This window comes from Papio anubis, chromosome 6 (assembly GCF_008728515.1).
Source record: "Papio anubis isolate 15944 chromosome 6, Panubis1.0, whole genome shotgun sequence".
Classification (NCBI taxonomy): domain Eukaryota; kingdom Metazoa; phylum Chordata; class Mammalia; order Primates; family Cercopithecidae; genus Papio; species Papio anubis.
This window is the reverse complement of record NC_044981.1, coordinates 144,398,757-144,422,121: the sequence shown is the minus strand read 5'-3', so window position 1 is coordinate 144,422,121 and position 23,365 is coordinate 144,398,757. Positions and strand designations below refer to the sequence as shown.

The window sequence follows — 23,365 nt, the reverse complement described above, 5'->3', positions numbered from 1 at the left end:
ATTTTTGTATTTTTAGTAGAGACGGGGTTTCACCATGTTGGCCAGAATGGTCTCGAACTCCTGACCTCAAGTGATCCACCCACCTCAGCCTCCCAAAGTGCAGCGATTACAGGTGTGAGCCACCACACCCGGCCAAAGGTTATTTTTTACCCCTCTCTTTATTGAACAGAAGTGTGATCTTTCAGACTGTTCATATTCCCCCAAGACAACCCATGTGCTTCCTTGATACACACATTAAAGACCATAGAAGAGAAAGTTTTAGTCATCATGAAATCACATCTACAAGGAAAGTAGGATACACCAGGATAAAACGTGACCTCAGGACATCAGAACATTTTCCATCTCTGAACCTACTAAACTTGACCCAACAGCAGTGGAAGAACTTTTGCCCATTGTGACTCTCCTGCACAGGAGACCTGAGGCCTAGAGTTTGGTCTCTAACACTACTGACCTTCGAAGGAAACAGAGTACGTTGGGGATGGCTGATTCCATAACATGGAGCATGAAGAAATCAAAATGGGTATGGAACATCCTGTTGTTTTCAGATAGCATGGACGCTTTTATAGAAGCATCAGAATGCTAAAAAGACATTCAGGTCAACATAAAGGGACTGTGACCAAGCTGTGAGACTGAGCATTAAATATAAGCACAGTGAGGCAGTCATAACACATAACAGTCCATGATAGAAGTTTAACATTTTAGTAAGAAGGATGTTTATACAGGTTGAATATCCCTAATCGAAAAATCCCAAATCCAAAACTTTGTGCGTACTGACATGATGCTCAAAGGAAGTGCTCACTGGGGCATTCTGGATTTTGGATTTTCAGATTTGGAATGCTCAACGGCTAAGTATAAGTATAGTGCAAATATTCCAAAATCCAAAAAAATCCAAAATCCAAAACATTTCCAGACCTAAGCATTTCAGATAAGGGATATTCAATATGTACTGGGTATTTTATTTCTTCTAATAATTATGTCTATTTAAAATATTTAGGTATGTAGTTATTTCTATCTGGGTAAGTACCAAAGAATAAACATATGGAACTGGTGATTTGGACAAATCTTGACAGACGGTACTAAAATGGAAAATGGATTAATTGATTAGCACAAATAGGATGTTATGGTAGGCACAAATTATAACCAGGTAGAAGGTAGCATCGGCAGTCATACGCAATGACCGAGGAAGACAGACAATTCAACATGTAATTTAAAATATGAATTACTCGGTGTCCTGAAGAGACAAGGTAACTATGAAAATTAAATCTCTCATCACTAAAATTGAAACCTCTACAACCAAAATTCCCAATAAATAATACAAATATTTTGAATAACATAACAGATCAAAATACCCTAATGACATGCCAATACATTAGGTACTGTCAGCCATGCAAAACCTAATACATAAATACTGCAAAAGATACCAAGTTTCAGACAAAAATTACTAAAAAACGGACTTAAAAATTTACCATTAAAAAAAGTCAGCTCCACACTGTGGCTTAGGTTTGAGTCACACCCTTATCTAAATAATCAGACCACGCCCAGATCAAGATTCAACTGGTCAAAAACCCATTTCCATTCCTTTTCCTTTAGTTCTAGTAAGAACACTGAAACCCAGGAAAGCAATAAAGCTGAAAGATTAGGAATATAATAAGAATCATCGTATACTGGGAAGTTATTAAACAGGTGCAGAAATAATACATTTTATAATCATTGTTTATGCATATCTTTTATCAGCTGTTTAAGGTGCTTCAAACTTCAGAGAATGATACTCATTATGGCCAATCATTTCAAGACTCAGTCACACTAAACTTCTACTTACAGTTTAACATTTTTCAGAAAATTCTATTAGTGAATTTTAGAATGTTTAAATGCTTAAGAAAAATTGGATTTTCTAAATTTGTTTTCTTTGCATGAATTTAATGAAGTGAAAATTAAACAAAATACATATAGTTTTGAGTATTCTATGTCCGAAAGTCCCTTTGACAATTAGACAATCAGGTTACAAATTTACACTTCAGAAGAGAAAGTCCATAATTATAGAATCCTAATAACCCTTATTAGAATCCAAAGGAATAAGTGATTTTAAAAGCACATAGAAAGACAAAGCTTGAGGTTATCTGTTCTTACCAAAAACAGTACATAATTTCCTTGGTTTTAAAGACAAGTGAATCACAACTTAGTAGGAATCACATTTCCATATTAACCAGCTGGGTAGATGAGACATGATGTTTGATTGAGACTACCACATACTCTCTCTTCTTCATTTATTTTATTTTTAGAGACAGGATCTTGCTCTGTCACCCAGGCTGGAATACAGTGGCGTGACCACAGCTCACTGTAACCCTGAACTCCTGGGCTTAAGCAATCCTCCTGCCTCAGCCTCCCAAATAGCTGGGCCTACAGGAGTGAGCCACTGTGCCTGGCCCATACTCTCTCTTCTTCTAATCACAGTATTTTACTTGGTTGAAGGTAGGTCCCCAAGAGAACAAAGAATCTGAAGCACAAAATGTCGGCTCGAGAAAGAAAGGACAACTCAGAAGGTCAGTACTTCAGAAACGTACTGTTTGACCAGCCGCCAGATCTTTAAGAATATCATGGAATTGTAAGGATGCCTCTCAAAGAAAGAAAACTGTTAGTCACATTTAACCTGATCCACACAAATCAACACAAAAATAATACTAGAAAAATAGTCTGATTTTGGCAAATCATCCAAGTGATTATTATATTCACTGTACTTAGCCCATCCCAGGTGAAAATACCAAAAAAAAAAAAAAAAAAAAAGTAAAAAAAGAGTTCATCTGCCTTGTTAGATTTATGAGTGATATCTTCTAGGCATTTGTTCCTGAGTGAATGAAAGAAGAAATTAATCAAGGGAAGACCCTCTCCCCCTTAAAAACAAAACAGCAAACAAAAAACAGAAAGTACTCCATTTGTAAAATTAAGCACAGCATAATTAACTCAGCTCAGCTGCTGGTATCACACTGGCCTCAACTGATTATACAACTTTTTAAGTCATGAAGATTAACCTGAAATTAGAAAGCCTTATGGGGAAGCTGGTATTCAGAGTGATCCTCAATATGGCCAATCGTTCTATACATTTATAAATACCATACTGATATCGTGAAGGTCCTCTGTGGATTTGGAGAAGGTGAGATTTGACCAGAAAGCTTTTCCCAATTATGACTTTTTTCTCATCTCTTCATCCCAGTCACAATCGAATGCTTCATCACCTAGTTCTGGTAAAGTGAAGAGGGATTCTTTGGAAACAATCAGTTTCTCGGTGGACCTATGGAGCTGAAAAGATTTCCTTTTACTGACACCCACGGGAGCTGTGGTTGTAGGAGGGGAGCTTGGGCCTCTATCACCTCGGTTCTTCCTTTCAGGAGGAGGGGATTTTGATTTGGATTCCAATGGGGGAGTAAAGCAGAAGTTTGCCAATTTGGCTAATGTGCAGGCATGAACCTTGCCGCTTTTATTACTGCCTGAAACCTCTTCCTCTTTGTCTCTCTCACAAGTAAGATGAGCACACCCAGTCTCGTTCCCAAGCTCTAATTCAGGCTGAATAATCCTCTTCTCAGGGGCACACATCACCTTCTCTCTTCGTCCGTATTTCTCTGGTGGCTGCTGCGACACCTCCTTTGTCTCATCCTGCAGCTGATCAGAGATACGGTATCCTGGGGTAGATGTCAACTTTTCTGGACGCTTCACTGGCAGGGCTGCGTCTCTTCTTGTTCTATGCTGGGAAATTTTAGGACTATGAACTGCTATTTTAGTTGCACCAGGTGACACATGGCCGTGATCTTCAAAGGAGTGGATCAGTTTTGACTTCTGTTTGAAAGTAAATTTTGCCAGCTTGGCCACAGGGGAACCTGGAGGCTTAACATTTTCAATTGCAGGCTCTTCCACTTGCGCAAGGGATTTTGGTCTCTTTCTTTTGGGTGAGTCCAGCATTCTGTCTGGCCTATGTACAGGAGTGGACTGAGGATGGGAAGGGACTGTGCACTGTGCAGGCACCCTGGTGCTATTTCTGCACAACTTCTGGGCCCTCTCCTTGCACAGCTTCTGCAGGTTCCTAGGGACATGATGAGTCAGTACTGAGTCTGGTTTATCAGCAGAGACTGCTTCAGAATCTAGTGCTAGCCTTTTTTTCTTGTTACCCTCCACATTGTCTGGCCTCCATGGAGCACCTGTCTCTCCTGGTGATGGAAGCAACTCAACATCCACTATGTTCCTTTGGCCTGGCTCACTCTTCTCCTTACCCTGAGATGTGCTGTTAGAGATCTTTGAAGCCATATTTTCTCCAGATGTTTTGGGATGAGGAGACACAAGAACAGTGTTTTTAGGTTCACTCTGATGAGTTGCCATGAAATCAAACCAATCTAAACTGTCATCTCTGCTATTTTTGTGGTCAGCTGAATGTTTCCTACTTGTTGATCTATTAGGTTCCAGATACGCTGGGGGATCTAGAACTGGGCTTCCCTCGGGGCTGCCTCCAGGAGAGGGGATATGCGTGCTACAGTTGATTTCCTGCTGTGATGAAGTTCTGAAGTTTGATTCTTCCCCTGGACCATTTCTCAAGGATCCTGGAGTAGTCTCCACCTCCAATACCGGTGGTTGGGATTGGTGCACATTCTGATTCTGTAACCTGTAGCAGAGATAAATAAATAAAACATGTCTTGAAGGGAAGAGAATTTGTGCTAACCTATTCATTTCTTTAGTCTCTGAGATACCATCTTAAAGATTTAAGTCCCACATAATTCCAAGTTAGTATCAAATACAACCTCCTAGAGCAGCAGAATGAAATAATCCTTTTTTAAATCAATATACAATTTACATACTCAGATAAACACTAATTTAACCTAAAATTGTAGTAAAATAAAGAAAATGAAATGGGAGGTTTGCCTACATTTTGATCTCTCTCCAAAAGTCCAATTCATTCATTGAAGATTGTTTGAAGATCAGTGTAAAATCCTCAGCTTTATCTCTCACGTTAAATGTTCAAATACAAGACACACTTGTTGCTACCCGCACAGTAGCTGATTGCTGACCAAGTAGGTTGTTGGTTAACTTGCTCGGTAGTCAGTTTGCAGATCAAGGAACCAAAATGAAAGACTGAGGATTATTATGTCTCACATCTCTTTACCTAGTTGAGGTACTGAGTGCATCTGAGCCTTCACCTTCCTCAGGAGTCAAGAGTCTGTGACACTTCTGTACTGGTGCTCCCACTGCCCCCTCCCATACTCATATTCATGGCAGACCTCCCCAGGCAACTGTAACAATCTTTCCTGCAAAGCCCAGGCATGTTTAAACATATGTACTGGGCAGCTACTCTTTTCTCAATTTGATACAGAATTAAAACCTATTTACCTTCTATGAATGAAGGGTATGTTCAGTGACAATCATTTTAAATATCTTGGGCATATTAGAAACTGAAATATTGCCAGAAGGACAACTTTCCTTTTGTTTTTATTTTACTTTAAGTTCTGGGATACATGTGCAGAATGTGCAGGTTTGTAACATAGGTATACATGTGCCATGGTGGTTTGCTGCATCCATCATTTAGGTTTTAAGCCCCACATGCATTAGGTATTTGTCCTAATGCTCTCTCCCCCATTGCACCCCATCCCCCAACAGGCCCCAGTGTGTGATGTTCCCCTCCCTGTGTCCATGTGTTCTTACTGTTCAACTCCCACTTATGAGTGAGAACATGAGGTGTTTGGTTTTCTGCTTCTGTGTTAGTTTGCTGAGAATGATGGTTTCCAGCTTCATCCATGTCCCTGCAAAGGAAATGAACTCATTCTTTTTTATGGCTGCATAGTATGCCATGGTGTCATATGTGCCACATTTTCTTTATCCAGTCTATCATTGATGGGCACTTGGGGTGGTTCCAAGTCTTTACTGTTGTAAACAGAGCTGCAATAAACATACATGTGCATGTGTCTTTATAGGAGAATGATTTATAATCCTTTGGGTATATACCCAGTAATGGGATGGCTGGGTCAAATGGTATTTCTAGTTCTGGATCCTTGAGCAATTGCCACACTGTCTTCCACAAAGTTGAACTAATTTACACTCCCACCAACAATGTAGAAGCGTTCCTATTTCTCCAAAGCCTAGCCACCATCTGTTGTTTCCCGACTTTTTAATGATCACCATTCTAACTGGCATGAGATGGTATCTCATTGTGGTTTTGATTTGCATTTCTCTAATGACCACTGATGATGAGCTTTTTTTCATATCTTTATTGGCTATGTGAATGTCTTCTTTTGAGAAGTGTCTGTTCATATCCTTCACCCAGTTTTTGATGGGTTTTCTTTCTTGTAAATTTGTTTAGATTCTGGATATTAGCTCTTTGTCAGATGGACAAATTGTAAAAATTTTCTCCCATTCTGTAAGTTGCCTGTTCACTCTGATGGTAGTTTATTTGGCTGAGTAGAAGCTCTTTAGTTTAATTAGATCCCATTTGTCAATTTTAGCTTTTGTTGCAATTGCTTTTGGTGTTTTAGTCGTGAAGTTTTTGCCCATGCCTATGTCCTGAATGGTATTGCCTAGGTTTTCTTCTAGGGTTTTTATGGTTTCAGGTTTAAAATTCAAATCTTAAACCATCTTGAGTTAATTTTTGTATAAGGTGTAAGGAGGGAGTCCAGTTTCTGTTTTCTGCATATGGCTATCCAGTTTTCCCAGCACCATTTATTAAATAGGGAATCCTTTCCCCATTGCTTGTTTTTGTGAGGTTTGTCGAAGATCAGATGGTTGTAGACATGTGATGTTATTTCTGAGGCCTCTGTTCTGTTTCACTGGTCTATATATCTCTTTTGGTATCAGTACCATGCTGTTTTGGTTACTGCAGGCTGTAGTATAGCTTGAAGTCAGGCAGCATGATGCCTCCAGCTTTGTTCTTTTTGCTTAGGATTGTCGTGGCTATACAGGCTCTTGGTTCCATATGAAATTTATTTTATTTTATTTTTATTTATTTATTTATTTTTTTGAGACGGAGTCTCGCTCTGTCACCCAGGCTGGAGTGCTGTGGCCGGATCTCAGCTCACTGCAAGCTCCGCCTCCCGGGTTCCCGCCATTCTCCTGCCTCAGCCTCCCGAGTAGCCGGGACTACAGGCGCCCGCCATCTCGCCCGGCTAGTTTTTTTTTTGTATTTTTTAGTAGTGACGGGGTTTCACCGTGTTAGCCAGGATGGTCTCGATCTCCTGACCTCGTGATCCGCCCGTCTCGGCCTCCCAAAGTACTGGGATTACAGGCTTGAGCCACCGCGCCCGGCTCCATATGAAATTTAAAGTAGTTTTTCCTAGTTCTGTGAAGAAAGTCAATGGTAGCTTGATGGGAATAGCACTACATCTATAAATTACTTTAAGCAATATAGCTATTTTCATGATATTGATACTCCCTATCCATGAGCATGAGTATGGAATGTTTTTCCATTTGTTTCTGTCCTCTCTTATTTCCTTGAGCAGTGGTTTGTAGTTCTCCTTGAAGAGGTCTTCATGTCCCATGTAAGTTGTATTGCTAAGTATTTTATGTTTCTTTGCAGCAATTGCGAATGGGAGCTCACTGATGATTTGGCTCTCTGTCTGTCTATTTTTGGTGTATAGAAATACCTGTGATTGGTGCACATTGATTTTGTATCCTGAAACTTTGCTGAAGTTGTTTCTCAGCTTAAGGAGTTTTTGGGTGAGATGATGGGGTTTTCTAATATACAATCATGTCACCTGCAAACAGAGACAATTTATCTTCCTTTCTTCCTATATGAATACCCTTTATTTATTTCTCTTGCCTGATTGCTCTGGCCAGAACTTCCAATACTATGTTGAATAGGAGTGGTGAGAGAGGGCATCCTTGTCTTGGGCCAGTTTTCAGGGGGAATGCTTCCAGCTTTTGCCCATTCAGTATGATATTGGCTGTGGGTTTGTCATAAATAGCGCTTATTATTTTGAGATACTTTCCATCAATACCTAGTTTATTGAGTTTTTAGCATGCAGGGGTGTTGAATTTTATCGAAGGCCTTTTCTGCATCTATTGAGATAATCATGTGGTTTTTGTCATTGGTTCTGTTTATGTGATGGATTATGTTTATTGATTTGTGTATGTTGAACCAGCCTTGCATTCCAGGGATGAAGCCGACTTGAACATGGTGGATAAGCTTTTTGATGTGCTTCTGGATTCAGTTTGCCAGTATTTTATTGAGGATTTTCACATCAATGTTCATCAGGGATATTGGCCTGAAATTTTCTTTTTTTATTGTGTCTCTGCCAGGTTTTGGAATCAGGATGATGTTGGCCTCATAAAATGAGTTAGCGGGGAGTCCTTCTTTTTCTACTGTTTGGAATAGTTTCAGAAGGAATGGTACCAGCTCCTCTTTGTACCTCTGGTAGAATTTGGCTGTGAATCCATCTGGTACTGGGCTTTTTTTGGTTGGTAGACTATTAATTACTGCCTCACTTTCAGAACTTGTTATTGGTCTATTCAGGGATTCAACTTCTTCCTGGTTTAGTCTTGGGAGGGTTTATGTGTCCAGAAATTTATCCATTTCTTCTAGATTTTCTAGTTTATTTGCATAGAGTTGTTTATAGCATTCTCTGATGGTAGTTTGTATTTCTGTGGGATCAGTGCTGATATCCTCTTTATCATTTTTTATTGTGTCTATTTGATTCTTCTCTCTTTTCTTCTTTGTTAGTCTGGCTAGCGGTCTATCTATTTTGTGAATCTTTTCAAAACACCAGCTCCTGGATTCATTGATTTTTTTGAAGGTTTTTTTTGTCTCTATCTCCTTCAGTTCTGCTCTGATCTTAGTTATTTATTGTCTTCTGCCAGCTTTTGAATTTGTTTGCTCTCGCTTCTCTAGTTCTTTCAATTGTGATGTTAGAGTGTCAATTTTAGATCTTTCCTGCTTTCTCTTGCAGGCATTTTAGTGCTATAAATTTCCCTCTGAAGACTGTTTTAGCTGTGTCCCAGAGATTCTGGTAAGTTGTGTCTTTGTTTTCATTGGTTTCAAATAACTTACTTATTTCTGCCTTAATTTCGTTATTTTCCCAGCAGTCATTCAGGAGCAGGCTGTTCAGTTTCCATGTAGTTGTGCAGTTTTGAGTGAGTTTCTTAATCCTGAGTTCTAATTTGATTGCACTGTGGTCTGAGAGAGTGTTTGTGATGATTTCTGTTCTTTTGTATTTCCTGAGGAGTGTTTTACTTCCAATTATGTGGTTGATTTTAGAATAAGTCCTATGTGGTGCTGAGAAGAATGTATATTCTGTTGATTTGGGGTGGAGAGTTCTGTAGATGTCTGTTAGGTCCACTTGGTCCAGAGCTGAGTTCAAGTCCTGAATATCCTTGTTAATTTTCTGCCTCATTGATCTGTATAATATTGACAGTGGGGTGTTAAAGTCTCCCACTGTTATTGTGTGGGAGTCTAAGTTTCTTTGTAAGTCTCTAAGAACTTGTTTTATGAATCAGGGTGCTTCTGTATTGGGTGCATATATATTTAGGATGGTTAGCTCTTCTTGTTGCATTGATCCCTTTACCATTATGTAGTGCCCTTCTTTGTCTTTTTTGATCTTTGTTGGTTTAAAGTCTGTTTTATCGGAGACTAGGATTGCAACCCCTGCTTTTTGTTGCTTTCCATTTGCTTGGTAAATATTTCTCCATCCCTTTATTTTGAGCCTATGTGTGTCTTTGCACGTAAGATGGGTCTCCTGAATACAGCACACTGGTGGGTCTTAACTCTTTATCCAATTTGCCACTCCGTGTCTTTTAATTGGGGCATTTAGCCCATTCATGTTTAAGGTTAATATTGTTATGTGTGAATATGATCCTGTTATCATGACACTAGCTGGTCAATTTGCACATTAGTTGATGCAGTTTCTTCATAGCATTGATGGTCTTTACAATTTGGTATGTTTTTGCAGTGGCTGGTATCGGTTTTTCCTTTCCATTTTTAGAGCTTCCTTCAGGAGCTCTTGTAAAACAGGCCTGGTGGTTACAAAATATTTCAGCATTTGCTTGTCTGTCAAGGATTTTATTTCTCCTTCACTTATGAAGCTTAATTTGGCTGGATGTGAAATTCTGGGTTGAAAATTCTTTTAAGAATGTTGAATATTGGCCCCCACTCTCTTCTGGTTTGTAGGGCTTCTGCAGAGAGATCCGCTGTTAGTCTGATGGGCTTCCCTTTGTAGGTAACCTGACCTTTCTCTCTGGCTGCCCTTAACTTGTTTCCTCCATTTCAACCTTGGTGAATCAGATGAGTATATGTCTTGGAGTTGCCCTTCTTGAAGAGTATCTTAGTGGTGTTCTCTGTATTTCCTGAATTTGAATGTTGGCTTGTCTTGCTAAGTTGGGGAAGTTCTCCTGGAAAATATCCTGAAATGTGTTTTCCAACTTGGTTCCATTCTCCCATCACTTTCATGTATACCCATCAATCGTAGGTATGGTCTTTTCACACAGTCCCATATTTCTTGGAGGCTTTATATGTTCCTTTTCATTCTTTTTTCTTTTCCTAATCTTGTCTTCATGCCTTATTGTATTTTCTTTTCCTAATCTTGTCTTCATGCCGTATTGTAAGTTGATCTCCAATCTCTGATATCCTTTCTCCGGCTTGATTGATTCGTGTACTGATACTTGTGTATGCTTCATGAAGTTCTCGTGCTGTGTTTTTCAGCTTCATCAGGTCATTTATGCTTCTCTCTAAACTGGTTATTCTAGTTAGCAGTTCCTGTAATTTTTTATCAAGGTTCTTAGCAACCTTGCATTGGGTTAGAACATGCTCCTTCAGCTTGGAGGAGTTTGTTATTACCCACCTTCTGAAGCCTACTTCTGTCAATTTGTCAGTCTCATTCTCTGTCCAGTTTTGTGCCCTTACTGGAGAGGAGTTGCAATCATTTGGAGAACAGGCATTCTTGTTTTTGGAATTTTCAGCATTTTTGCACTGGTTTTTCCTCATCTTTGTGGATTTATCTACCTTTGATCTTTGAGCTGATGACCTTTGGATGGGGTTTTTGTGTGGGGGTCCTTTTTGTTGATGTTGATGTTTTCACTTTCTGTTTGTTAGTTTTTCTTCTAACAGTCAGGCCCCTCTTCAGCAGGTCTGCTACAGTTTGCCAGAGGTCCACTCCAAACCCTGTTTGCCTGGGTATCAGCAAAGATTGCTGCCTGCTCCTTCCTCTGGAAGCTTCATCCCAGAGAGGCACCAGCCTGATGCCAGCCAGCGCTCTCCTATATGAGGTGTCTGTTGACTCCTGTTGGGAGGTCTCTCCCAGTCAGGAGGCACGGGGGTCAGGGACCAACTTGAGGAGGCAGTCTGTCCCTTAGCAAAGTGTGCTGGGAGAATCCTCCTAGTTAGGATTAGCTGCTCTCTTCAGAGCCGGCAGGCAGGTAAGTTTAAGTCTGCTGAAGCAGCACCCACAGTTGCCCCTTTCCCCAGGTGCTCTGTCCTGAGGAGATGGGAGTTTTATCTGCAAGCCCCTGACTGGGGCTCCTTTCTTTCAGAGATGCCCTGCCCAGTGAAGAGGAATCTAGAGAAGTAATCTGGCCCACAGCCACTTAGCCGCGCTGTGGTAGATTCCACCCAGTCCAAACCTCCTGGCCCCTTGGCACTGTCAGAGGAAAACCGCCTACTCAAGCCTCAGTAATGGGGGACACTCCTCCCCCTACAAGCTCGATCATCCCAGGTCGACTTCAGAATGCTGTGCTGGCAGCGAGAATTTCAAGCCAGTGGTTCTTAGCTTGCTGGGCTCCATGGGAGTGGGACACCCTGAGTGAGCACACTTGGCTCCCTGGCATCAGCCCCCTTTCTAGGGGAGTGAATGCTTCTGTCTTGCTGGGGTTCCAGGTGCCACTAGGGCATGAAAAAAACTCCTGAAGCTAGCTCAGTGTCTGCCCAAACTGCCGCCCAGTTTTGTGCTTGAAACCCGGAGCCCTGGTGGTGTAGGCTTGTGAGGGAATCTCCTGATCTGTGGATTGCAAAAACCATGGGAAAAGCATAGCATCCAGGCTGGGTAGCATAGTACCTCACCGCTTCCCTTGGCTGGGGGAGGGAAGTCTCCTGGCTCCTTGTATGTCCAGAGGGAGGTGACGCCCCACCCTGCTTCTGCTCGCCCTCTGTGGGCTGCACCCCCTGCCTAAGCATTAGTCCCAATGCGATGAACTGGGTACCTCAGCTGGAAATGCAGAAATCACCCACCTTCTGCATTGATCTCGCTGGGAGCTGCAGACCGCAGCTGTTCTTATTCGGCCATCTTGCCAGATCTCATATTTTCATTTCAAATTTCCATTTGGTCATGAGGGAGGATGACTTCCTAATAAGGACTGTAGTTCCCTACAAGTAGGTCCTTTAGAAGCCCTTCCTGACAACCTAGAAATGCCTTTTTCTTATAAAGTACAATATGATCCCTCTTCTATGCGCTCACTTTGGAAAGATATTATACCAGAAAGCAGATGAGTAAGTTATTCTAAAATTCATGTATAATCAAAGAAAATATAAGGAAATACCTTATATTTAAATATATTTAAATACATTAAAATGTTAATTGTACATATCTCTGAGAAATAAGATTACATGTGATTTTTTGTTTTCTAATTTCACTGCTACTTATAAAAAACATGCATTACCTTCATAATCAGAAAAAGGCCCCCACAATTATTGTAAACATATTGGGTTACATTCATTCATAGTAGGTTTGCAAGTATCAGTAAGCAAACCCATGTTCGTTTTTACTAATTTGAGTTACAACCAAACAAAAAAGCAAATAGCTTTCAAAATTACTACTACCTAGCATACTTTTCAGCATCAAATTGAGGTCAGGGATACTGATAATTGTTAAAATTCTATAAAAATCTCCTAAAAGATGAGAATAAGTTAGGGTAGACTAAGTTAGCCCTATTATTTCAGTCTCTCTCTTTTTTTTTTTTGAGATGGAGTTTCACTCAATCTCAGCTCGCTGCATCCTCCGCCTCCCAGGTTCAAGCAATTCTCCTGCCTCAGCTTCCTGAGTCGCTGGAATTAGAGGCGCCCGCCAACATGCCCAGCTAATTTTTGTATTTTTAGTAGAGACAGCGTTTCACCATGTTGGCCAGGCTGGTCTTGAACTCCTGAACTCAAGTCGACTGCCCACCTTGGCCTCCAAAAGTGCTGGGATTACAGGTGTGAGCCACTGTGCCCCACCTGCATTCTGTTTTGAGGTGGATAGAATGGCCGAGTCAGACTGTCACCAGTATAAAGTACAAAGCATTTTCTGGAAATAAAGCATGATAAAACTATAAATGGTTTCATTATAATTATCTCCTTAAGGAACAGAGAACTCTTTCCAAAACAGTAAAAACCCATATGCTGGTTGGGTTTTTTCTCACTTGATAAGATTGGCATTAGATTGTGTCTTGGAGGTAATTCACTTTCATTTGCACAGTACCTGGTTTTGTTGCTTTCAGGAGGATCAACATCAGAACATGCCTCTACATTATAAATAAATACCAGTAGAAAATAACATTTTAAGGCAGAATCCTATCTTTTAGATTGTCAAATACTCTCACTTCTTTCCTTTCTTTCCTCCAGGAGGGTCATTTTAAATTTGAGAAGTCTAATTGCCATCTTTCTAACACATAACAACGATTCTGAGCCTCACTTTTTCTTCTTTTCTGAATGCAGCAGACGTCAGTTTCTGGTAGCTTAGATCCATCAAAATGAGCAGCCTCTCCAAAAGCAAAGCCAAGCCCAGGAGTGGCTTGAAAAGAATCAGCTACATCAAACCATAAACAACCCAAAGGAATAACTTTGGTCTAGGCACGATGCTCTGGATCATAAAATGAGCCAGGAGACCAAAAGAAAGAGGGGTGAATTTTATACAAAGTGCAAGTTTACTGCAGTCTGGCACCTGGCTATTAGCAGGATAATGCCCATCCCCACCCTTCCCCAGGAAGGCTGTGCTGAAGTTTCAAAAAGTAGAAAGAGAAGGCTGCTGTGAGAAGGAAAAATTCTCAAGGTTTTTTAGTTTAGTTTTGTTTTGTTTTAACGTAGTCAACAATCTCAATGTGGTCCCCACATTCTTGGCAGCTGTTTCACTTTCTCATGTACTTCATTCACTAGACCCCGGCTTTGAGACCAACACCAGTAAGAGCTGCAGGTCAATTATTAAGCCATTTACACTGATCATGAAGACACCAAAAACTGGATAAACTTGCCATTCCTCACTCCTATTTCTCAGGCTCACACTCAAAGCCTAGGTTTTTGGAAGTCCACATATTTCGGGAGTATAAAGTTTGGGCAAAATTTTTTTGGTCGAGTCCACATTTACACGAAGGCGTGTGACACGTTTTTTCCCATGTGTCCTCCTTGTCTCTTAGTCACATTTTAATGAGTCATTAGAAAGGTAAGTTTTGAAATGTTGTTTCTGTCATTGCTGAGTTGTTATCTCAAGATAGCCAACACAATGTGGAGCAAAGACAAGCTATCCCCACCAAGCCTGCCTGAATGTCTGATACCCAGAAAAGTGAACACTAAAACACTGGTGGGGGTGGTATTTGCGGTCACTGAGTTTTGGAGCAGTTGATTATACAGCAGTACATAACTGAAACAGTCCCCTACAGATAGTATCTGCCTGTCCTAAGAACTTACTGACCCAACACCTGATAGATAGATTTTTCCACTTAAGGCACACTTCCTTTGTTTCACTAAATGCCAAACAAGGATTTTCCATTATATGCCTTTCTGGGTTTTCATTCCTCACCTTTCAAGTCTTCTAAGCTCTTCACTCAAGAGGTTCTGCAGCTCTAGCTTTTCCAGAATAAGTTCACACTGTCTCTGATACTGCTCTCCAGGGTTTTCAGGAAAGGAAGTGTGGAGGGCATTCACACCTCCCAGCAGTGCACCTCCCTGAAGGGGTGAGAACATACCAGGAGAGTCACCAGGCCAGCCTGCATAGCAGTAAGTACACTCTAGGGACCAAGAATCCCCGGGGGCTAAGACCGCCCTTTACACCCCTATGTTGAGTATGAAAATCACTTGGGGGCCTTTTTCAACTTTCTAGAGTTCACTCCCCCAGTTCTTGGTGGCAATCATCGCTCTAGGAAGCTATACTGTCACTGGTGGGCTATGAACATCCCTTGGGTGTGTTGAGGAAAAAAAAGGATTGAGGCCCACTACTCTACATCAATGGGCCAAAGCAACACCACCCATGCAGCAGACGTCTCCAGGACACTGTTTCCTCTTCGTTTAAATGGTTACCTTTGGATCTAGTTCCAGGAATCACTAGGTCTAGAATATGATCATTTTAATAACTTTTGATATGTTAATAAAGTGTCCTTTTTTTAAAAAAAAAGAAAGTTTGTAATTAGGATAAAAATTAGGTACACAAAATATCCTTACCTGCATTGAGGACTCCATGACTGACACCACCGTAATAGCATCTTCCAGAGTCACAGTATCACGAAACATCAGGCGAGCATGAGCTAAGAAAACAAAGCACATTTGTTTTTTAAGAATATCTGAGGTGAGAAATGTAATTCTCTAATCTCCTCCTCCACGCCATTTGTATTTTATGAATGAGCTATTAATAACAAAACAATTTTACTAGAACAAGCACAAAAGTCAACATTCAACTAGCTTTAAGGTTGTTTCTATGAAGAGCCTAATCCTTCTGTGTAGCCCACACAATTCTGTATATTTATATGAAAAAGTAATCTGGGCTCCAGCAAAGAAAGGGGCTATATAAACATACATTTAATATTCAGCAACTTTAGTCCTCACTTTCTAGTCTTTTATAAAACTACACAAAATTAAAACTCATTTTTCATATCTGGCACTCCTCTTTATGATCTATGAGCTTTTCAAAGCTACCAAAGAAGCAATTCTAAACTCTGAGTATTTCTTGCCCTAACACTAGCTATAAATCCTTGAAAAAAGAAAGTCCGTTTGTTTTACAGTACTTTTTATTAAGCTTGTATTATTTTATTTTATTATTCAGTTCATGTGAATTCTTTTTTTATATTTAAACAAAAGCTAAAATGTAAAAGCCAATGTTAGAAGAAAAGAATTAAGATACATGTTAGCTACATGTATGTATGTAATGGGGCAGGGCATGGCATTGTCAAGTTGGTTGTTATAACGACAGGGGTGGACTGCAACTGGCAATTACTGAGCAAGAACCAGTGATGCTACATGGGAAACAATTCCAAACAAGAAACTGTCCCACTCAAAATGCTAATAGAGTTGCCACTGAGAAACAAAATATCAGAAATAAGGCTTTCTAAGTGAATGGTATATTAAGTTCTAGGAGGTCCTGAGAAGCACAAAGATTCCTCTTTCTTAATGACACCACATTCCAGTCAATACTCATCACCTGTCCTCAGATGAGCAGCGATCTCATGGCTCAGAGCCTTTATTTTTAAGTGACTATGAGCACCTTAGAGTGGGGGTTATTCTCATTCATCTTTGAATCCATGGTGCCAAGCCCCTTGCCTTGCACACAGGCAGCATTCAATACAAGCATCATTTGCTGAATGAAATAGACCTTCTGCTAATCGTATCAAGCTTTCCAACAGGCGAATGGTGGTCCGGGCAGCGTTCCGGGAATCACTCTGCCTTTGCATCTGGTAGTACCGAAGAAGAACTTGATTGCCCACATCAGACAGTGTGGGCTGCAGATTCCTTATGAGGCAGAAATAGGTTTTCATCTTTTCCATGCTCCAGAGCTTCTCTGATTTGCTTGGGTAACCTGTATATATCAGGTGTTGGGTCAGTAAGTTCTTAGGACAGGCAAACATCTCATTTTAAGGATTTTTATAAAGTTCTGGTACTTATTTGTTAAAAGTAACCTTCATGTTTTGTGGTTATTGAAATCTAGACTTGTCTGCATAGCACACAATTTTAGAAAAGAACAGTCTTATGATCTAAGCTTAATAAAGGTAAGCTTCCCACCTTTATTAAAAATTATTCAGAATAATTCTGTTCTGCTCAGTAATCAATAATATTCGAGTAAACCTATTCTTTTTTTTTTTTTGAGATGAAGTCTTGCTCTGTCACCCAGGCTGGAGTGCAGTGGTGCGATCTCTGTTCACTGCAACCTCTACCTCCTGGGATCAAGCAATTCTCCTGCCTCAGCCTCCGCAGTAGCTGGGATTACAGGTCTGTACCACCATGCCCAGCTAATTTTTGTATTTTAGTAGAGACGGGTTCTCACCATGTTGGCTAGGCTGGTCGTGAACTCCTGACCTCAGGTCATCCACCTGCCTCAGCCTCCCAAAGTGCTGGGATTACAGGCGTAAGCCACCACGCCCGGCCTGAGAAAATCTAATTTAAAGAGAACCCTACATTTAGACATTTGTTTCATATTCATTCTGGTTTTCTTTATGTGCAAGAGGCGAGCAGTAATTCCGTATCATAAGGTTGCCCCCTTTCATTATAAGGGACATATTTACAAACAACTTTATTCTCATTAGTGGCAGGTAGAGAAAGGCCCTTTTCCTTCAACTCAGTATTCTGAGGCCCTGTAAGTGGCTCCTTTCACTGCTTTCTGTCTAAGCTTTTCTCTATTGCCTGGTACTACATAGCCTACCTTGGGTATTTATTTAATTTTCTTGAAAGGGAATTTCTTTAAGTTATAGCTAATCTCTCTTTGTTACTTTGAATGCTTTGTCTGTCTTCACATACCTTTATTTTCCAAGATAAAGGAGGAAATGATACGATCCCAGTCTTCATTCTTGGTATCAAGCAAAATCAGGATCAGGTCAAATCGACTTAAGAGTGGGCTGCCGAGAGCAATGTTCACAGACACGGACTCCTGGGGGTCGTACTGGCCTTTGGGGTTCGTTGCTGCCAGGATGGTGGTCCTTGTGTTCAGCTTGCACACGAGGCTGCCAAGAGAGACAGTACAATGCACTGACTGTGAGGTTCAGATAAAATGCAAGATTACAGCTGTTAATAAAATGGGGCTGCTCTTGCACCTTGAAAATCTACGAACTCCTATGAAAGAAAATGTTGAATGACAGGAGATATCACAAACATCAACTTCCAACAAAGTATACTGAAACTATTCTACCTTAAAGAGAAGTAACTGTTCAATAAACACTTTTTATGCCCCTGCTATGAGCAGACCGCTCTGCTAAGTGCTAAGAAGTATCCAAAATTAAACCAAACTCTTCTTAAGGGGCTTGCAATCTACTAGCTATAATGTAATACAAGGCAGAATATGGTTAAGTTCTAAAAGAATAAAGTTCCCAGGGGAAATAGGGATGATGTGTATTCATCTATGTGGATAGAAAAGATGAACAGAGAAGCACTGTGAAGCAGCTTTTGAACTGAGCCTTTCAAGACATCTGGACATTTTTAGGTGGAGAAAGACATGCATTTGCAGAGGGGGTGATGGTAGAGAGTGAGGATGACTCTTGAGAATAGTGACTGGTTGAAGCAAAAACTTTCTGTGTATTCACTCATTTTGTTTTGTATTCTGTGTATTCACTCATCATGTTTTCTAAACATGAAAGAAACAAAAAAGGGAAAGAAAGAGGGAGGGAAAGGAAATCAGAAAATATAAGGATTGATTTGGCATTGAGGTTTTGAGGAGCCATTGTGAAGGGAAGTCTGATGAGGACTGAGTTGGTGGGTGGGTTGGACAGGGTAGGACTGTGGGCAGGAGGCAGGGTAGGGCTCTAGTATAATGGTCCAGTAGAGGGGCAAGGTAGTCCTAAATGGAGCATGGCAGGATAGGGATGGATGTGACATAACTTAGATATTGTTTTTAAACTAATTAATGATGGGTTAGTTCTCAAAATAATGTGACATATTCACTGGCAATAACAAATGTAAAAATTGGAATCTGTAAATTTGTATGTTCTGCACTTGATGCCCATTTTTAGTTATTGTGGGATGTCTGCCTCCCAAGTCACAGCCCTATGACATCAGCTACATGTGTTACATTTGTTAATCCCTGATCTATTTCTAGCTAGCAGTTACTTCATTCCCTGAGGCTGAAAATGTTTGAGAATCTTTATTTGTGGCAAGTGGCATAAGAAGACACTCATTAAATAAGTAAGAGAAAGATAAACAAGGCATTTTTACCAAAAACTAAACTCCCTTTTAAAAAATTAGTGACAAGGAAAAATTCTGGACGGTCCACATCTTATAATTTATGTGTCAAAACGGCTTTTGTAAAGACAGTTATTTAGAACTTGGAATATAAGTTGCCATAGAACAATGTAATAAGCGGTTCCTAAGAAACCCACAAAAGCACATTTAACCCACACTGAAGTGAGACTATTTGCATTTCTTATTTAAAAATGTCCACAACACTGGCAATGAAACAAAATACAATTGCATATGACATAATTTTTATAAAATTATTTTTAATGCGAGGTCAAATGAATTGGTCATTCTTCCTCTCTCTGACCAACCAATATTTATAGGCCATTTCCTTTCTGCAAAAAGCTGTACTGAGAATCCAAAAAGGTATATATCTGATCCCTGCCTCCAATTAGTTTACAACAGAACTGCTGGGGAAAGAAGAGGTGGCGCAGAGCGCCTGCCAGATCGTAAGTGTGCAAGGAGTGCTGGTGTCAGTATCAGCATTAGTATCAGCAGGAAGAAACTTCGGTGGGGACACCTGGAAATCTATAGGGGATATAATTGGAAAGTTTTCCAATATATGAGAAGAAAAATGAACAAAGAGAGAAAGAAGGTGGTAAATTATGCCTGAGGTAACTGGGAGAATTAATTTTCCCACTAGAAAAACTTAAGCTTAAGAATCATGCTTGTGGATCGCCTGAGCTCAGGAGTTTGAGATCAGCCTGGGCAACATGGTGAAACTCCATCCCTACTAAAAATACAAAAAAATAGCCGGCATGGTGGTGCACACCTGTGGTTCCAGCTGCTTGGGAGGCTGAGATGGGAGAATCACTTGAGCCTAGGAGGTGGAGGTTGCAGTGAGCCAAGATTATGCCACTGCACTCACAAAGCAAGAGTCAACCTCAAAAAAAAAAAAAAAAAAAAAGTTGGACGGGGGGACTAACAAAAATTTGTATGCAAAGAAAAAAGGCTGTCTGAGGTGAAGTCAGCAGAAATAGGAGCAAGGAAAATACAGGAGTGGGCAGAGGAAGAGGAGATTATGAGAGATAAGTCAGGCAGATCCCTATAGCAAAGGAGGAGGATGAAGACATTGCCAGGAGGGACAGGGTGGTCTCTGGGCATTTGAAAGCGGGGAAGACCGTATATAAACCTGATGGGTACAGACCTGTGATACAAACATTTTTTTAAAAACTAAATGGGGCTTTAGAAAACAAACACAAATCCATACATACAGTCTAATCCTAAGTACACTGTGTGTACTAGTGGCTCACTAAATAACTACTGAATGAATGAATTCATAGAGTGTAAGGTAACTCATTTTTCTATCCCATATGAACTCTACATTCTTCAACAATATTAATAAAAATAACATTTTTAATATCAAGCAAGCACTGCATTAGGTTTACACAGATCATGCCTAATCACAGCAACCTGAAGGGTAGGGGCTATTATCACAAACCTAGAAATAAGGAAACTAGAAGTTCAGAAATATTAACTTCCCCAAGGTTACACTGAGAGTAGCAGAGCTGAGATTCAAACCTAAATCTGCAGGGCTCCAAAATCAACGCAATTTTACTTCCAGACTGCCGAGTCTGCCTGGGATTTTGGACATCAATTTATTTGCCTTACGTTATATTTTATTTTCTCTAAGAGACATGGTCTCACTCTGTTCCCCAGGCTGTAGTGCAGTGGAGCGATTACAGCTCACTACAACCTCAAACTCCTGGGCTCAAGTGATCCTCCCGTCTCTACCTCCCAAGTAGCTAGGACTACAGGTGTATATCACCACGCCCAGCTTATTTTCAGAAAATTTTTTGTGGAGATGGAATCTTGCTATGTTGCCCAGGCTGGTCTTGAACTCCTGGCCCCAAGAATCTTCCTGCCTTGTCCTCCCAAAGTGCTGGGATTACAAGTGTGAGCCACCGTGACCAGCCTGTTTTTGTACTACTAAATTTGGTCTTCCTTGATTGTGATTTATTGTTATAATCCTCACATTGCCTGGTACATAGTAAATGCTTAATAAATGTACATAATTTAAATGATAAACAAAAATAAAACAGTATTTCAGAAATTCAGAATTATTTTACATTCACAGGTTGTGTCATAAAAGGATGCTGATACATGTTTCTTTTGTATTAAACTTCAAGAAGTAAAAACATTCCAGTTTCTGAAAAAGCTACTTTTACATTTATTTAATCCACACATTTAAACATCCTAAAAACATAGAGTAGTAACTGTTCTACTAATAGCTTGTGTAACCTAACATTCTAAAGTTAGGTTACACAAGTTATTTTTACCAGTAAAGATCCTTAAGAAAGTGCCTTTGTTTTTCTGAGGGTCTCCCATTACTCTCTTTCCGGGATGATCCTCATCTTTACTTACGGATTTGATCACCACCTACATGCTAGTACTTCCAAATTTATCTCCAGCCTTTGGCACCGGGCGCTATATGTTCACCAAACCTTGTTTTCCTCCTGGGAATACAGCAAGATTGTATTTCCTATTCCCATTACAGTTAAGTAGGGCTATGATATCAAGTCTGGAAAATGAAGTAAAGATAGAAGAACATAAACCACTTTTAGTTCTGGCCCCTAAAAGCCTTCCTGTGCAATCTTTTTCTCTCTCTTTACCAGTGGAGTACAGAAGAGGATAAGGCCCTGGAGTCAGAGAGCCACATGAGAGAAGGAGCTTGGGCCTGGAATGATTGTCCGAGCACAGTGTACCACCCTCAATCCACATCAGACTGACATGAAAAAGAAAAACTTCCTTCTTTGGCAAAGCATTGCAGGCACGTGATCAGCACGGGTAAAAACTGACCAATCTTCAAAGAGAAAAGGAAAGCAATAAAGACATCTCAGAAATTTGAGGTTTTGAAGTATTACAGGAAAAAAAATTGCTTCTAGATCCCAGACAGTAAGAGGCAAATTGAAAAAAGCTTGAACAAAGGCCCAGTAAATTTTCTCAGTTGTATAAAGTGACTTAGATTGAGCAAGAAATCTGCTTTAGATGGTCGTAAGGTAGCCACTGTTAAGTAATGAAGCCCATGCCTATGTTCTTAGCAGTACTACATACACAACAGCTGAGAGGCAGAGAAAACCCAGGCGTACATGGATGAAGGAACGGGTAAGGAAAATGTGCTCTATACATACAACGGAAAATTGTTCAGTCTTAGAAAGAAAATTCGAACACATACTACAACATGGAAGAACCTTAACCACATCATGCTAAGTGAAATAAGCCAGTTACGAAAGATAAATACTGTATGTTCCCACTCACGTGTGAAATATCGAGTAGTCAAATCCATAGAAACAGAAAGTAGAACGGTGGTTGCTAGGGGCTAGAAGGCGGAGGAAATGGGAGTTTTTTAAACAGGTATAGAGTTTCAGTTTGCAAGATGGAAAGAGTCCTGGTGATTGCTTGTACAACGTGACTTATACTTTTTTTTATTATTATAGTTTAAGTTCTGGGATATATGTGCAGAACGCGCAGGTTTATTACATAGGTATACATGTGCCACAGTGGTGTGCTGAACCCATCAACCCACCATCTACATTAGGTATCTCTCCTAATGCTATCCCTCCCCTAGCCCCCCACCCACCGACAGGCCCCAGTGTGTGATGTTCCCCTCCCTGTGTCCATGTGTTCTCATTGTTCAACTCCCACTTATAAGTGAGAACATGCAGTGTTTGGTTTTCTGTTCCTGTGTTAGTTTGCTGAGAATGACGGTTTCCAGCTTCATCCATGTCCCATTCATCATTTTTATGGCTGCATAGTATTCCATGGTGTATATGTGCCACATTTTGTTTCTCCAGTCTATCATTGATGGGCATTTGCGTTACTTCCAAGTCTTTGCTATTGTGAACACTTAGATGTGTGCATGTGTCTTTATAGTAGAATGATTTATAATCCTTTGGGTATATACCCAGTAATGGGATTGCTGGGTCAAATGGTATTTCTGGTTCTAGATCCTTGAGGAAAACATTGTCTTCCACAATGGTTGAACTAATTTACACTCCCACCAACAGTCTAAAACAGTTCCTATTTCTCCACATCCTCTCCAGCATCTGTTTCCTGAGTTTTTAATGATCACCATTCTAACTGGTGTGACATAGTGCCTCATTATGGTTTTGATTTGCATTTATCTAATGACCAGTGATGATGAGCTTTTTTTCACATTTGCTGGCCATATAAATGTCTTCATCTGAGAAGTGTCTATTCATATCCTTCACCCACTTTTTGATGTGGTTGTTTTTTTCTTATAAATTTAAGTTCTTTGTAGATTCTGGATATTAGAACTTTGCAAAAATTTTGTCA

General features: G+C 40.3%; 1 protein-coding gene across 2 annotated transcripts in view; it reads right to left on the bottom strand.

Moving 5' to 3' along the window:
* Window positions 1–1,189: 1,189 nt before the first annotated feature.
* Window positions 1,190–23,365, bottom strand: part of MCM9 (minichromosome maintenance 9 homologous recombination repair factor) — a 120,797-nt gene continuing 98,621 nt past the window's right edge. For both annotated transcript variants that reach the window (XM_021937932.2, XM_021937933.2), the window contains exons 9-13: window positions 17,642–17,844; window positions 16,503–16,706; window positions 15,359–15,441; window positions 14,721–14,866; window positions 1,190–4,645 (exon numbers count right to left, since the gene is read on the bottom strand). In XM_021937932.2, the coding sequence (XP_021793624.2) occupies window positions 3,178–4,645; window positions 14,721–14,866; window positions 15,359–15,441; window positions 16,503–16,706; window positions 17,642–17,844 (2,104 nt within the window). In that variant the 3' untranslated portion in view covers window positions 1,190–3,177. The remainder of the gene's footprint in view (window positions 4,646–14,720; window positions 14,867–15,358; window positions 15,442–16,502; window positions 16,707–17,641; window positions 17,845–23,365) is intronic.